This window comes from Equus przewalskii, chromosome 10, assembly GCF_037783145.1.
Source record: "Equus przewalskii isolate Varuska chromosome 10, EquPr2, whole genome shotgun sequence".
In the NCBI taxonomy this organism is placed as follows: domain Eukaryota; kingdom Metazoa; phylum Chordata; class Mammalia; order Perissodactyla; family Equidae; genus Equus; species Equus przewalskii.
Genome location: NC_091840.1, coordinates 51,797,998 through 51,812,685, shown reverse-complemented (window position 1 = coordinate 51,812,685; position 14,688 = coordinate 51,797,998). Strand labels below are relative to the sequence as shown.

The 14,688-nt window shown below is 55.5% G+C and overlaps 1 protein-coding gene across 5 annotated transcripts in view; it reads right to left on the bottom strand.

Annotated features, from left to right (window-relative positions):
• The window catches only part of NTN1 (netrin 1), a 186,854-nt gene that overhangs the window by 45,016 nt on the left and 127,150 nt on the right, over window positions 1-14,688 (bottom strand). For all 5 annotated transcript variants that reach the window (XM_070561059.1, XM_070561060.1, XM_070561062.1 and 2 more), the window contains exons 4-5: window positions 5,071-5,220; window positions 1,833-1,886 (exon numbers count right to left, since the gene is read on the bottom strand). In XM_070561059.1, coding sequence (XP_070417160.1) covers window positions 1,833-1,886; window positions 5,071-5,220 — 204 coding nt within the window. The remainder of the gene's footprint in view (window positions 1-1,832; window positions 1,887-5,070; window positions 5,221-14,688) is intronic.

Below are 14,688 nucleotides of genomic sequence, written 5' to 3'. Positions count from 1 at the left end.
GGCGCTACCGCTGTTTACACGCAGTTGCTCAGGAAGCTTGTTCGGTCGAGGGGATCCTGGTGTGCTGCACACCACCAGCTTCTCGCAGCCTCTACAGAAATCTCAGGAGTGATTTTCTTTTCTTTTCTATTTTTTTTTCCATTTGCCGATTTCTGGTTTGGAAGGGAAGAAGACAAAACCACTGCTGGGAACCTAGAGTCAAGCTGTAAGGACTAGAAAAACGGAGGCGAGAAAGATCAGGAAGACCTGCCTGGGCCTCCAAGAACTGTGTGCACAGCCCAGAGAGCTTGTCCAGGGGAGTTCTGAGGGGATGGGGGTGACTTCAAGGAAGCGAGAACCAAGACTCCATCAAAGGAAGTGTCTTCTAGCTTCAAAACAGCCCCACCCCAGAGGTGAATGAACTTGGGACGTTCCTTTGAACTGGGTTTTTACAGAAAGGGCTTCTCACCTCGCCTCCCAGGGACCCGTGATGCTGCTTCCAACCCCTTCCGTTGCTATGTCTGCTGTAAGTATCCCCCGCAGCTCAGCCAAAGGAGCCTGGAGACTCTGCCCAACGACGCAGGATCAAAATGTCTTCGGTTTCCCCCGGTGTGGCCTAGGCATTCCCTGAAATGCTCTTCTGTCCCTTCCTCTTTGAGGGCTGGTTGTTGACTGTGCAGACGCAAGTTCTAAATCTGTTTTCTCTCACGTTTCGGTGCAATGCCAATACTCCCCAAACTCCAGTCTATTCTAAAATATTCAAGCGACGGCAAAGGTGTGCATGTGCCCCCACAACTCCCTACACTCCTATCTGGACAGGAGAAAAGGGGTCCTCAGAGCTGGCACTGATGTCCCTGCAGGGGACTGTCACTCTTTCTGCCCCATTCCCACTCCTACTCTAAGTACCAGCACAGAAAAGCCCCATGTGACCCCAGGACCAGGGCCCTGGGTGCAGGCCTGGCCTGCCCTCCATCTGGCACCCCCTCTCCCCCTGCGAGCCAGGCTCTGAGCCCTCTGCATGCCCTAAGCCAGGGCTGAGTAACCTTTCTTGTACCAAGGACTGCTGGGGCCCGTGGACCCTTTCTCACAGGAAGATTTTTAAATGCAAAAGTAAAATACATAGGACTACAAAGGAAACCAATAATACTGAAATACACTTCTCCAAATATTTTCAAAAACCCAGATTTACGGTACAGTTACGTAATGTATGTGCTTCTTTATTAATGATTATAAATCAGGATCTAGCAGCGGGCCTGGTAACTTCCTTAATTTTGAAGCAACGGCGAGCACAAACAGTGTTTTGTGATAGCTGCACTGACTCTATCGTGATGTGCAAACAGCTGTGACTGCTGCTGCTGGCAGAGTCACCAGTGCTGCTGATCATGCACGTTTATCGCCCACCTTTGCAATGGAGGAAATGTGCAATTTCAGATAGAGGTGAGAACACTGAGGGTGTGCTTCCCCCGTCCCAGTTCACGGGCCCCCCTGGGTTCTGTGTGTGGACCCTTGTGCTTGAACGCCTTTTCATCCCCACCACCCATCTCCTTCCTTCTCTGCAGCCCCCAGAAGGAGCTCCATGCCCCCCACTCACATGGTGTTGCACTGGCAGAAAGCTTCTTACCCTTGGTGATGAGCAGGAGGAAGACAGTTTTGAGGATCCGAGGCGTGGAGAGAGGCTAGGCCGCAGACACCACGAAACTCCATCCTCCTCAGTCCAGCCCAGGAGTACCACTCACGCTGAGCAGCACCCCAAAGGTGGTCCAGAGGAGTCCGGCCCCTCTAATCCCCCTCCACTCCATCCCACCACACCCCCCAGCAAAAGCAAGACGTGAGCAGCACAAGGGAAAGCCTACCTTCAGGCTCCTCCACGCTGGTGGCTGCGGTGGTTGGTGGGGCCACTGGGATCTCTTTGTGAGGTTCACGACGGGAGGAAGAGAAAACGAGGCAAGAAGATATTATTTTTGACCTTAGAAAAGAATGAGCACAGCACAGACTGCCCCCAGCCTCCCTGGACCCTCCCTCCCTCTCCCCACTCTGCAGCTCCAGGAGAGGATGGTCAGCAGGAGAAGGCTGGCGTGGGAGTCCCGGGCACACTGCCTTGTTCTGCTTCGGAAGCTGTCCCTCCACCTGGCAGGGACAGGAGTGGGGAGAAGGCAGGACGAGCAGACAGCATGGAGAGCTGTCCTTGACCTCTACTGTCTGTGTGTCGTCCACTTGACTTGGCCCCTGGGGCAGCAGAGAGGGGCTCCCCCGGCTCATCATGATGGGGCCACCCAGGCCCTGCTCACCTCTGACCTCGACTCATTGGTGGAGAAGGAGTCCATGGCAGGGGTGGCAGGTGAGGGGGCTGGGAGGTGTCTTACCCGTGCAGAGAGGGGTGTGCACCCCTGGCCCAGTTTCCCATGGGCTCCCATCTCATAAGCTAAGGCATTTTCTCGGTGGGAGTACAGGCTGACACTACGGAAGATGCAAGGGCCTGAGAGAAGCATGCACTTTATTGGGATCATTCCTTTTCTACCTAGAATGGCATTTAGTTCCTGCTACCCCTGGCTCCGACCCTGTGCTCAGTAACGGTGAGGGGTTTAGCCAGCCTCTGAGAGGAGGCATCATAGCTCTGGCTTCCTCTTTCTGGACGAGGCCAAACCACGGACCAAAAGCCCCTGAGGGGTAGGGACTCTCCTCCCCTGGTGACGAACCATGAACTCTGCTGACTCTGGCCACCGTCTGACTCTTCAGGGTAAGACCTCCCTCGGACCCCCAGACTCCGGACCAGCTGGGACCTGAGGCTTGGTGGTTGGAGACGGGACATTTGGGCCTGGGGGCAAACCTGAGGGCTACCCCCAGCAGCCGGCCTTTGCACCTTCAGAAGGAACGGGCAGAGGACAGACACAGCCCTCAATCTGGGGGGGGGTGGGGGGGGGGGTGAAATCTTGTTCACAGGTGATGTTATCAGCAACAATGACCCACAGGTGCCCTGTGACTCAGCTCATTAAGAAGCAGACCTTGTACCAGGCCCACTTTTAGCCCTCAGGGGCTACGTGGTCCCAGCAGAAACATTCCAGAGGCAACATCCGGGCCGTCCAGCCTAATCCTGCAAGTCCCCATGGACCAGAGAGCTGGGCCCATGGCCCCAGTGGCTGCCCCACCCCAGCACCTTAGGCCTGGCTCTGCAATGTACGCTAGGGCCTGTGGCTCCCAGAGCAGTGACAAAACAGGCTCAAGCCCCCAGCCATGGTGGGTGCCCGGAGCCAGGTGCCCTCAGGATGGAGACCCAGGTCAGACTGTTGGCGGAACGCTCGCGCCAGCATCTGCCTGCCCTTTGTGAGGAGAAGGGACAGAGCGTGTCAGAAAGCGAGAGCTCCTGTTTCCTGAGGTTTCCATCTGATTCTGAAACATCAGCTCCATTTTGAGGTCTTTCCCCTTGGCGACTAGAAGGGTTGGCTCCAGCCATTTCTGAGCAACCCACCAGCCCCTGGCTGCCTTTGTGTCCCCCATGTTTTCATAACCCCAAGGGGCAGCACTGATTTCCTCCCAGCTTTCTAAACATGTGCACTTTGCAGCTTTTTGGACGGACAGAAAAGAAGGAATTTGGCAAGTTGTAGGACTCTGACAATTAGCTGCCGTGAAAACCCTTTCACCTTGCTCGGCCCTGGACGGCTACTGACCTCAATTTCCCGAGGCTCAGATTTGAGTTATTTGCTGTTACTGGACCCCTGCAAACACCCTGCAGAAACATCTCCTGATTTAGAAACTGGTCAGAAGAGGGGCTGCAACCCACGCAGCCCCATGTGTTCTGGATGGAGGGCCACACCCAGCTCAGGCTGGAGAAAGGTAATGTCAAAGGCTCCTGCCAGGCGTGTGGGGGGCTTCTCCAAAGGTCTGTGCGGACCGCTCCCAGGACCCCAAGGGGCTGGAGGGTCCCCAGCCTCTTGCTTGTGTCTATGGTTATTCCAAGTCCCTCGTGACTGACAGGAGAAGCCAGCGCCCACCCCGAGCTAAGGGACGCCAGAAGCCCTCCAGGCAGGGTCCACAGGCCTCCCCCACAGAAGCCAGCTGGTGAACACTCTGGGCTCTGCAGGTCATGCAGTCCCTGTGGCCACGACTCAATTCCACCATCATAGCTCGAAGCAGCCACAGGCAGCATGTAAACGAGTGGGTACGGCTGTGTCCCCATGAAATGTATTTATGGACACAACTTTTCATTTTATATAATTTTCTCATGTCAATATATTATTCTTTCGATTTCTTTTTCAATCATTAAAAAAGGTAAAAAACCACTGAGCCACCCAAAAACAGGCAGTGGGCCCCGTCCCCAGGCCAGAGCATGCTAACCCTGCTCTAGAGAAGCAGGCTTCGTCCCTGGGGGGCTTAGTTAGCTGGGGAATGGACAAGGCCGAAGCCGGGGCCAGCTCTCAGCCAGGCTTGACTCACCCAGGGCTAATTCTCTGCCCGTAATGCCCCTGCGATCCTACCAGGTGTAAAATATTAAGACTCTCCCGAGCCAGGGCCCCTGAGTGACCCCTGTCATCCTGCTCACCCCCTCCCCAAGTTCTAGCAACTAAGGGGCTAATGGCTGGCCTGATGGGGCCTCTTGGACCCTCAGGGGTGCTGTCATCCTTCATAAGGGCAGGGGTAGCCGTGCATGGGGGCCCTGCTCAGCTTCTCTCAAAGGCCTCGGGTTGTCAGTCTTCTCTGTTCCGAATCAGGTGGAAGCAAGGGAACACTGGAATTCCTGCCACTGCCACCACAGCAATAGTGGCCCCTGGTACAGGCCCACCCCAGGCCCAGGGTCACAGTAGAATATGGGACTAGGACCTGGGCTGAGAAGTGGGGCCTACTTCTCCCCAGGAGCAGGAGACTCAGTCTTTGTCAGGACCGAGAGCAGCAGGCTGGCTGTGCTGAGCCCCCAGCTGCTTCTGCAAGCACCCCATAGGCTTAGGGGTCTCATACGGGGTTGGGTCCCCCAAAGCACAGAGATCGGCATCAGTGAGCACTAAACCCACTGGATGTCAGTGACCAGTGTCCGGAAGGGCCTCCCCCCACCCACCGCCTCCAAGCCAGAGCCTTGAGAAGGAGAGTACCCGCACATACTTATGCAGGGGGCGATGGGAGAGCGGCTCTGCTGGTAGCCTTTGGCGCAGCGGTTGCAGGTGACGCCGGTCACGCCGTCCTTGCAGGGACACTGGCCGGTGGTCTGGTTACAGGTTTTGCCAGCGGCGCCCACGGGGTGGCAATCACAGGCTGCACAGAACACACAATAGGAGGGTCAGAGGGTGCGGAGAAGCCAGTGCACACCCTCCAGGGTCCCACCGCACCCAGGGGAAGAGCAGGGATGGGGGCAGCCCAGCCAAGGCCACGCACATTCCAGAAGCTCTGATAACTGGCCACCTGCCTACCTGGAAGTGGGGAATGAACATGAGAATGGACCGACTTGAAAGGACGGTTTGGGCAGCAGGGAAGTGAGCTGGGGAGCCCTCCCAAAGGCCCAGGAGGAAGGCCTGCACTGAAATACCTTTTCAGGAATGCAAAGCCCCCGGGCTGATCATGAGCGGAGGAGTCAGAATCTGGAGGTACCTTGACAGTTCTCACTCCTCAGCCCCCAGGCTTCCCTGCTGACCCTCTGCATGGGAGGGATGGGGTTTGGGGCCTGATGGAGCCCTGGGGTTTGCCCACTCAGAGGGAGTCACTGGGAGGTGTAACTCCCCAGGCTGCTGCCCCCACCCTGATTTGCAGCCATGGAGTCTGAGGCTCAGGCTTCTGGATCGCAAAACCCACAAACTGTAGCACTAGGAAGAGCCACAGTGATCATCTAGTTAAACACCCTGATGAAATACGCAAAGACTGGGAGGTGAAGGAACCCCCCAGCATCTCACAGAAAGGGAACAGGCAAGCTGGGAGGTGAAGCAAGGCCCCGGTTCTCAGGCCAGTGGCTGCTGCACCCAGAGCAGTCCCCACACCCCTCCTCCCGGTGTGGAACGGGCTAGAGGGCTGGGTTTGCCACCCCGTCAGGATGCATCCTGAGGCTGCCTCCCCGTATTCCAAGGACCCAATCCCAGCGATGGGATGGCAGAGGACTTTAGGGGGACATCCCACTCTTATGGACTGAATGTGCCCCCACCATTCATATGTTGAAGCCCTAACCCTGAATGTCAGGGTATTAGGAGGTCGGGCTCTTGGGAGGTAATAGGTTTAGATGATGTCATGAGAGAGGGGCCCTCATAAGGGATCAGTGCCCTTATAAGGAGAGGAGGAGAGAGAGCTCTCTCCATGGGGTGGGGGCAGGGAAGACCACGTGAGCACACAGCAAGAAGGCGGCTGTCAGCAAGCCAGGGAAAGAGCCCTCACCAAGAACTGAATCTGCCAGTACCCTGATCTTGGACTTCTTGGTCTCCAGAACTGTGAGAAACGAATGTCTCTTGTCTAAGCCCTGCAGTCGACAGCATTTTGTAATAGCAGCCTGCGCTAAGACACCCACCAACACGGGGACGCCTGAGCAAGAACTGCGACACCAGCAGATGCAGGACCTGAATCTCTGCCTCCGTGAATCTAGCAAAGGACTTGGGGTGCGGGTGGGGAAGGGAAGACGAGATGGAGGAGGCGAACGTTCTGTCCCTTGCCATCCCCAGGGAAGCCTGGAGAGGGTGGGGCAGTGTCTGCAGCAAGGCATCCTGCAGCTATTTCAATTGGTGCCACACGCTGCTATGTGTTTGTGCTCCAAATGGAAAAAAACATCCAAGAAATTAAGTGAGAGCAGAGCTCCTTAGAGCTAAATTAGGACCTCCCCAGCCAGCACTGCTCAGTGTGGGGGCACAAGTCTGCGGATGAAAATGTGGCCTCTCCCAGCCGGCATTGGGCTCAGGAGTGGCTAAGAGGCGAATTAGGAAGAGGAGAGAGGGAGGGAGCAGAGAAAAAAGGAGAGGAATGTGAGGAATTGTTTGTCGAAGTTGTGTCTGGACACATGAGAGCTTCTGGGAAGCTCTGAGTGGGGGTCCTGGCCGAGGGTGCTCCCTGTCTGGTTCGGGGCACAGGGGGCAGCAGCCCTGGGATGGGAGGCCCCGGGTGCCAAGCGGCCAGCCTGGAGGCTCGTCTGCAGCTTTCTCACATTGCAGGATCCACAGAAGAAAATGGAACTGTTCCTGTCTTGCCCCTGTAGATAGTAGTAAACCCTTTTGTTAGGAACTTGTCTTCTGAAATCAACCCTAAATTTGAGTTCATTCCCTCTTGGTTTTTTCTTTCTTTTTTTTACTCAGAAATGACCCAGCCTTGATGCAAGCTGTGGATGATGATGGCGAGGGGATGGCTGGAGAAGACCTCTGACCTTTCCCTTTGGCCTCTTAAATCCGTCCCAGCGACAGGAAGGGTGACTGGGCACAGACAGCATCTCTGAGTTGGCCACATGAAAGCAGAGGGCCACAGCACAGCACCCCACGTCCCAAGTCCCTAACAGGCGTGGGCACCATTCAGACATGGACTCCAGAGGCTTGTGCCAGCTGACCTCCCTTGGCCTGTTTGCAAGCCTGCCGGTAATGTTGAGATTCAAGCCAAAAAGTCCTCCCCTCGGTGCTGATGGAACACAGCTGTGCACCAGTAACTTCTGGATCTTTGGACTTGGCTGGAAGGAGGTCACTAAAGGCTGCTCGGTCACTGAAGGGTGAGAGCCAAGTCACCCACAGGCACCACCGCAGGCCCAGGTTGTCTTTACTGCGGCAGGAGCTGGCCCGGAACAGAATCTGGGGGGAGCAGTGGGAGGACCAAGCATCGCCCTCACCCACGGCCCCTTGCAGCTGGCGACTTCTCAGCTGATGGGGCTGGCGTGCTGCTGGGGAGGAGCCAGGTGCCAGCTGAGGTCAAATGGAGCTGAGGGCCATCCTCAGTGATGGAGGGGCAGCCGTCTCTGCTTTGGGGAGCAGGCACTTCCCAAGGGCCCATTCTTTGATCAGCGGAGGGCTGCTCTGCTGCTTGGCTTCCAGATCTTTCTCCCAAGATTCTGAGAAGCATGTGACCCCTTGGCCCCTTAGCCTGGACTAACAGAGGCAGCAGGTTGATCGTGTCTCCACGCAAATCACCATTCCATGAAGAGAAGCCGGCAGGGTCCCAAAGGGTGGGGGGTCTCAAAGGCTACTCAGGTCACCTCCAGAGTGGTGGGACGATCATGAGATGCAGAGCATTCCTCCAGCATAGACGCCTGTGAACACCCCAGCACATCCATGCTCTCATACAGTCGTCCCCTCTGGTTCTCTTATACCACCCTGTGAATTAGTTTGACCATACGGAGGAGGAGACCACAGGCTGGTGAGGAACACGACAGGCGAGAGGAGGCCGGATGGGGAAAGGGGAAAGGCCTCATCTCTAAGGGACCACCGAGGCCCCTCGCCCTCTCTGGACTGCCTGCTCTGTCCTTCTCCCACAAGGGGAAACATGCACTTACCTGCTGAAACCCAGGCTAGGTGGGCTTTTTGTCCTGTGCAGCCAAATGCAACCCTAACAGAGAGATCTGCGTAACGCTGTCTCAATTCCAAGCAAAATGGCCCCAAAGTAAGGACTTTTCCCAAAAACCCATGAATAGGGAAGGCCAAAATCATAACCTCTGTGAAAAAAAGCGGGAGCTCCAAGGTGTGGGGGGCATTAACAGATGACAACACCCCACAGCGGACTCTATAGCCTGGGACAAGGGAATCTGGCTGGCAGTGTCGCAGGAAGGGGGTCTGAGCCCACGAGTTACAAAGGAGGCCCCGGATCCCAGCCCTTAGGAAGAGGAAGCCAAAGGGATCCCCCTGTAGTCCCTCAACCCGGAAACACACCCAGGCACACAGATTCCCACAAGCTCTCTCTCTCCCACACGCACATGCACACGCGCACGCACAGAGCCACGGCAGGCAGGGGAGCAGGACAGGCGGAGCTGGGGAGAACAAGGAAGCGAGGTGAGTGGAGGTCCCTCCTTTTGCAGGGGTCTGGTGAGGGGACGAAGAGAGAGCCCCCCTAACCCTCTGAGAACGTGGTCTGGGCCAGGACGTCTTCCGCCACAGGGAGCTGTGTGGTGACTCCTGTTTCCCTGAAGTCAGCCACCGTTTTCAGAGGAGGTCACCCATCTGCAGGGAGCAGGCAGCACCTGGTGATGGGAAACGATGTACCCGAGGGTTTCTCTCTAAAGAGGAAAGGGAGACCAGACGGAAGCCCAGGCCCTGAGAGGGTGGCAGGACTAGGCTTCTCATGCACATGGCGGCTGGAGGGCCTCCTGGCGCAGAGAACACAGACGGTCCCTACTCTGGACCATGAGACAGGGACAGACGGCTCAGGGCACACAAATGGTTTCAGATGGGCGTCAGGAGACCCATGTCTGGGCCTGTCCTGCCAGTAACGCTGTGTGACCTGGGGTTAGTGCCTCGCTCTCTCTGGGCCTCAGGCAGCTCATCTGTAAGGACAGAGGTCTAGACTCCCACTAAACAGTCTAAAGCTGACACTGTTGCCCGCTGCGTTGCACCGGAATCTCCTCGCTGAGACCTGTTTTGTCTTCAGCTAAGAGAAGACATTAGGGGCTTCCAGGAGTCCTGGCAAAGGTGACCCAGAAGGCAGACAGTCCTGAAACGCAGCTTCTTGTCCCAAGCAGCTGCCTTTCCTGCTCCCTCTGACGCTCTCTGTCCTGGACCCCTGAAGGCCCACAGCCTCTGCCAGGAGGAGCTGCCCACCTAAGGCTGGCCCCCTCTCCACTGCAGTTCACACCATGGCTTTTGGACATGCATCCTGGGACTCTATCAGAGGGTCTGCCTAAACTTCTTGAGGACCTGGCTCCAGGGCTCCTTGGGGTCAGCCAGGACCCTCAAATGGCAGTGATCTCAGGGCACATGCTTATGGAGACAGGGAAGCCAGTGTGGGGCCCAGACCCTCTGGAGCAGCTCCAGGCAGGGGCGGGGACGGGACAACCACTGCCCTGATCCTCGCTTCAGACGTCATCACGGCTGCCACCCAGGCCTCCAGCCAGTCATGAAGGACAGCTTCACTCTGTTATGGGCCGTTACTGTGTCCCCCTGCAAATTCAGATGTTGGAGTCCTAAACCCTCGTGCTTCAGAATGTGGCTATATTTGGAAATAAGGTCTTTATAGAGGTGATTAAGTTAGAATGAGGTCAGCAGAGTGGGCCCTGATCCAACAGGACTGGTGCCCTTACAAGAAGAGGAGATCAGGACCCAGACACACACAGGGAAGGCCATGTGAGGACACGGCGAGAAGGCGCCCATCAACAGTCAAGGAATGAGGCCTCAGAAGGAACTAGCCCTGCTGACACCTTGATCTCGGGCTTCCTGCCTCCAGAACTGTGAAAACATGAAATGTCTGTTGTTTAAGGTCCCTGGTCTGCGGTACGTTATTCTGGCCACCTGAGCCCATTCATATACCTTGTGTTTAGCCTCACTTAGTGTCTCTTCCCAGAGGGCTCTGCCCCGGGCCCCAGGCCTGTCCCTGGCTCATGAGGGAGCAGAGTGTCTTGCCACTGGACTAACCTGGGGCCCCCTTTCATGTCCTGGCCCCACTGTGGAAGTCACACCACTGCTGGGGGAGGGAAACCTTCTCCAGGCGGGCCACGGCTCGGAGAGCCCCCGAGACTCCAGCAGCTGGCAGAGCAGTCAGCAGGGCTTCCTTGATCACCAGAGTCCATCGCAATTCTGATGCCACAACACTTCTCACAGACATCAATCTGAAGGCCGTTTCCAAAGGACGGCCCACGCAAGCCTCAGACAGGGAGGGTGCTGGGTCCACAGGCTGACCAGGAAGCTGGCACGGGGTCAGAGAAGCAAGACCTGCAGTAAGAGCTTCTGCCAGGGCCCTGCCCCACAAGTGGCCTCAGCCCTGCCTGCCCAGCATGCAGGGGAAGCCCTCTATTCCAGTCCTTTAAGAAGAGAGTGCCCAACACCAGGAATTAGAGACACTCCCTTCCCAGCTGAGGTCTGTTGGGAAAATACCCTTTCCAGTCCTCACAAGGCCTCCCAGGCACAGAGGAATGCAGCAGGCCGAGAAATCGCCCTGCCCTAAATCCTGGGTCGTCGCTGTCAGCGAACTGGGCTGCTTCCTAGAGCCAATCACGAGGCCGCCTGGGGCTGGAAGGCCTGCAGCTCATGCCAAAGGTCCAGATCTGCCTGTGGCACTGGGTTAGAGTGAAACATTCTGCTCTGCTTCGAGTAAGACTGGTCTGTGTACCTGGATGCCATCCACAGAGAAAGGAGGAGCAGGCAGGGCCCTGCGGACTGGCCCTGCCACGTGGGCCAGGCTGAGCTCTGGCTGCTGTGGGAGGTCAGGGGGGAGGGAGAGGACAGGAAGGGGAGGGAGGGGGGAGGGAGGGGGAGGACACAGCGTGCTCAGTGCAGGTGAGAGTAGGGCATGAAGACACAAAGGGCCAGCATCTTCAGAGAAACTCAGGTTCAGATCCGAAGCTTCCCTCACCTCCTGCAACCATGCTGGGCCTCTTGGAGGAAGCCTGATGGGACCCCCAGAGGTGGCACTGGGGAGAGAACAGACGTCCGCCCCTAAGGGATGTCCAAGCTCTTGTCGTCTCCACTCCTCCAAACAGGGTGAGGAGGGTCGGCAACCAGGAAAATAAACATGAAAACTGGCCAAGGCTGTCAGAACATTCCAGAATAGAGGGGACCTAATATAAGGGGGTGGGGAAGACGCCAGACAGGTTGATGAGTGGCGTGGGGCTCGGCTGGGGGACGAAGAGTGCATGCTGACCAAGCGGGGACTAGTGTCTAAGTGAATTCAGAGCTGTGAGGAACGGGAGATGAGTACTGGGAAGGCCCAAAGGCAGAGTGTCAGAGAGCCCTGTGGAAGCAGCTGCATTATCATTACTTAATCTACACAGAGTAAAATTCACTTTTTTTGGTGTACAGTTCTATGGGGTTTATCACATGCAGAGATTCTTGTAGCCACCACTACAATCAGGATACAGAACATTCCAACACTCCCAAGAATTCCTCCATGCTCCCCCTCTGGTCAGCCCCCCACCCCTACTCCTGGCAACTACGACCTGTTCTCTGTCCCTGTAGCTTCACCTCTTCAGACATCTTATTCTGGGACTGTACAGCAGGTACCAGGTATGGATGTACAGTGTGTCCGGATGGGACTGTACAGTACACAATCTTTTCAGACCGGCCTCCTTCATTTAGCCAAATGCATGTAAGACGTGTCCACGTCACTATGGGAATCAGTAGCTTGTCCACTTGCATTGCTGAGTAGTAGTCCATGGCACGGACGTACACTGCGTGTTCACCCATTCATTCACTGAAGCACATCAGGGTTGTGTCGTTTTTGGCAATTATGAATAATGCTGTTATCAACTTGGATTTCACTTCTCCAGGATAAATACCTAGGAGTGGGACTGCTGGGTATTGTGGCAGGTCTATAATTAACTTGAGAAGAAACTGCCGACCTGTTTGCCAGAGTGACTGTGCCATTTTGAATTCCTGCCAGCAGTCTATGAGAGTTCCAGTCATTACACATCCTCACCAGAGCTTAGAAATTCAGTACTTTTTATTTTCGACATTCCAATAGGTGTGTAGTGGTAGCTCATTGTGGTTTTAATCTGCATTTCCCTAATGTCTAATGATCTGCCATCTGTGTATCTTTGGTAACTATCTCTTCAAGTATTTTGCCCATTTCTAATTGAGCTGTTTGTTTTCCTATTGTTGAGTTTTGAGAGCTCTTTACATATTCTGGATTCAAGTCCTTTGTCAGATGTGCGATGTGCAAATATTTTCTCCCATCTGTGGCATGTCTTACAGAAGCAGCTTCTTACAGACGTATCCCTCCTGTCACTCCACTCCTTAACGCCATCCAGTGGCTTCCACTGCTCTCGAATAGGGCCCACCTCTTCTCCACACGCCCATGAACTGACCCTGCCCTCCCCTGCCTCCCTTCTGACCAAGGGCCCACCAGCCCTTTCCTGCTTCCTGACTCTATTATCCCTTTTCCCTCAGCTTCCCCACGGCTGTCCGCTCCTCACATGCCAGGTCTCACCTCAAACGTCCTGTCCTCAGAGAGGTCGCCCTGGCCACCTTGCAGAATGGCTCCCCCCACTTACACTTCCTTCCACCCTGGTCATTTCCTCCATGTAACTGACCACAATCTATAATAATCTTCTGCTTATTTCTTCTTTGTTTATTGTCAACTTCCCACTCCAAGGCAAGCTCCAAGGGAGGGTGTCTGTCTTGGTCACTGCTGTAACCCCCATCCTCGCATGTAGCAGGTGCTCAATAAACACTTGCCGAATCAATGAACAAACTCGGGATGCATCTGCCGTCCTCTCCATGGGGAAAAGGCCATCCCATTTACCCTGTGATTCTGGAAGAAAGAGGGAGGGGCTGGCAGGAAAGATAATCCCCTCGTATCCTAGATCATCGGCAACCCCGACTAGGACCACTCTGCGCTCCCAAATTCTCCATGCTAATAAGGGAGCGAGGATAATTTAAATCCATAGATAATCCGCAGACTTCATCTCAGCTGTCTGTGTCAACCTCCTCCGCAGCTATGCTTTTCTTTCTCCCAGCAGTTGCTAACGAGGCACAAAAGAATAAATGTTTCAAGTTGCACGACCTCTCCTTTCCCCTGCCACTTTCGGATCAAGGTGCAGACAGCAGGAAGGGGAAGGGGAGGGGAGCCCCGTAATCCCAAACTGGGTTATTTGACCCTTCATGATCTGGTTAACTGTAGTCTTCCTGCACCTGATTTACAGCTGGGGCAAAAGACACAGGTCCTACAGATGGCTGAGAGAGAGAGGGAGACAGGAGCGGGGAGAGAGAGAGAGAGAGGGAGGGTGTGTGTGTGTCTGCAGGCACAGGCTTGGGGCAGGCAGACAGGCAAGAGCTGGACAGTACGGAGGGAGAGGTGCTGCAACGCCAGGGTCCTGTGCAGTGGGCCAGCGAGGGCCAGCGAGGGCCGTGCATCTGGCTCCCAGCCCCAGGCCTGTCGGGAGTCCCGCAGACGCTGCCGGGTCCTTCTCAGCGGCACTTTCAGAACCACGTTCAGAGGCACACAGCCTGTCCCCACCTCTCTGCTCAGGGCCTCCACAAGCAGCTGCCGAGCTCTCATCTCTGCCTTCGACTCATTTGTCATTTTTGCTCCCAAAGTGTGTAAATCCTTTATGGAGAGTATGCATTTGGGCATTAGGGCAAATCCCCAGGGCCCTGCCCAGTCCTGTGACAATGGGCCTTAAAGCCCATACCTGGGCTGAGCCCTTCAAGTCCGAGGGGCCCATTCGCCCACAACCACCGCTCATTGAAAGAACGAGGCAATGGAGAACCAAGGACTGTCTCGCTGTGCGTGTGTGCTGGCAATGGCAGGGGTCCTGGTTATTCTGTTTTCCGCTACTTGTATGGATATCATAACAGTTCTCAGGTATGGGGTGCAGGCCCTGTGTCAGGGACCTCATTTACTCTACACCACAACCCTAGGAGTGAGGAGGACTATTACTATCCTCATCTTCAGATGAGAAAACTGAGGCACCAAAGAGTAAGCACCCTGCCCGGAGGTGGAGCTTGAACCCTGGTCTCAATAACTCCAAGCTCCATGCTTTTAAAAGCTATTCATCCCAAGTCTGTTGGCTGGTGCCCAACTGCTGCTCTCCTGGGAGCAAAAGCTATTTCCCAAGTAAAATGCCCTCCCTTAACTGGGGGGCTGGAAGATCAGGAGGCTTTTCTGCTCCAGACCAGGGACCCCTGGGGA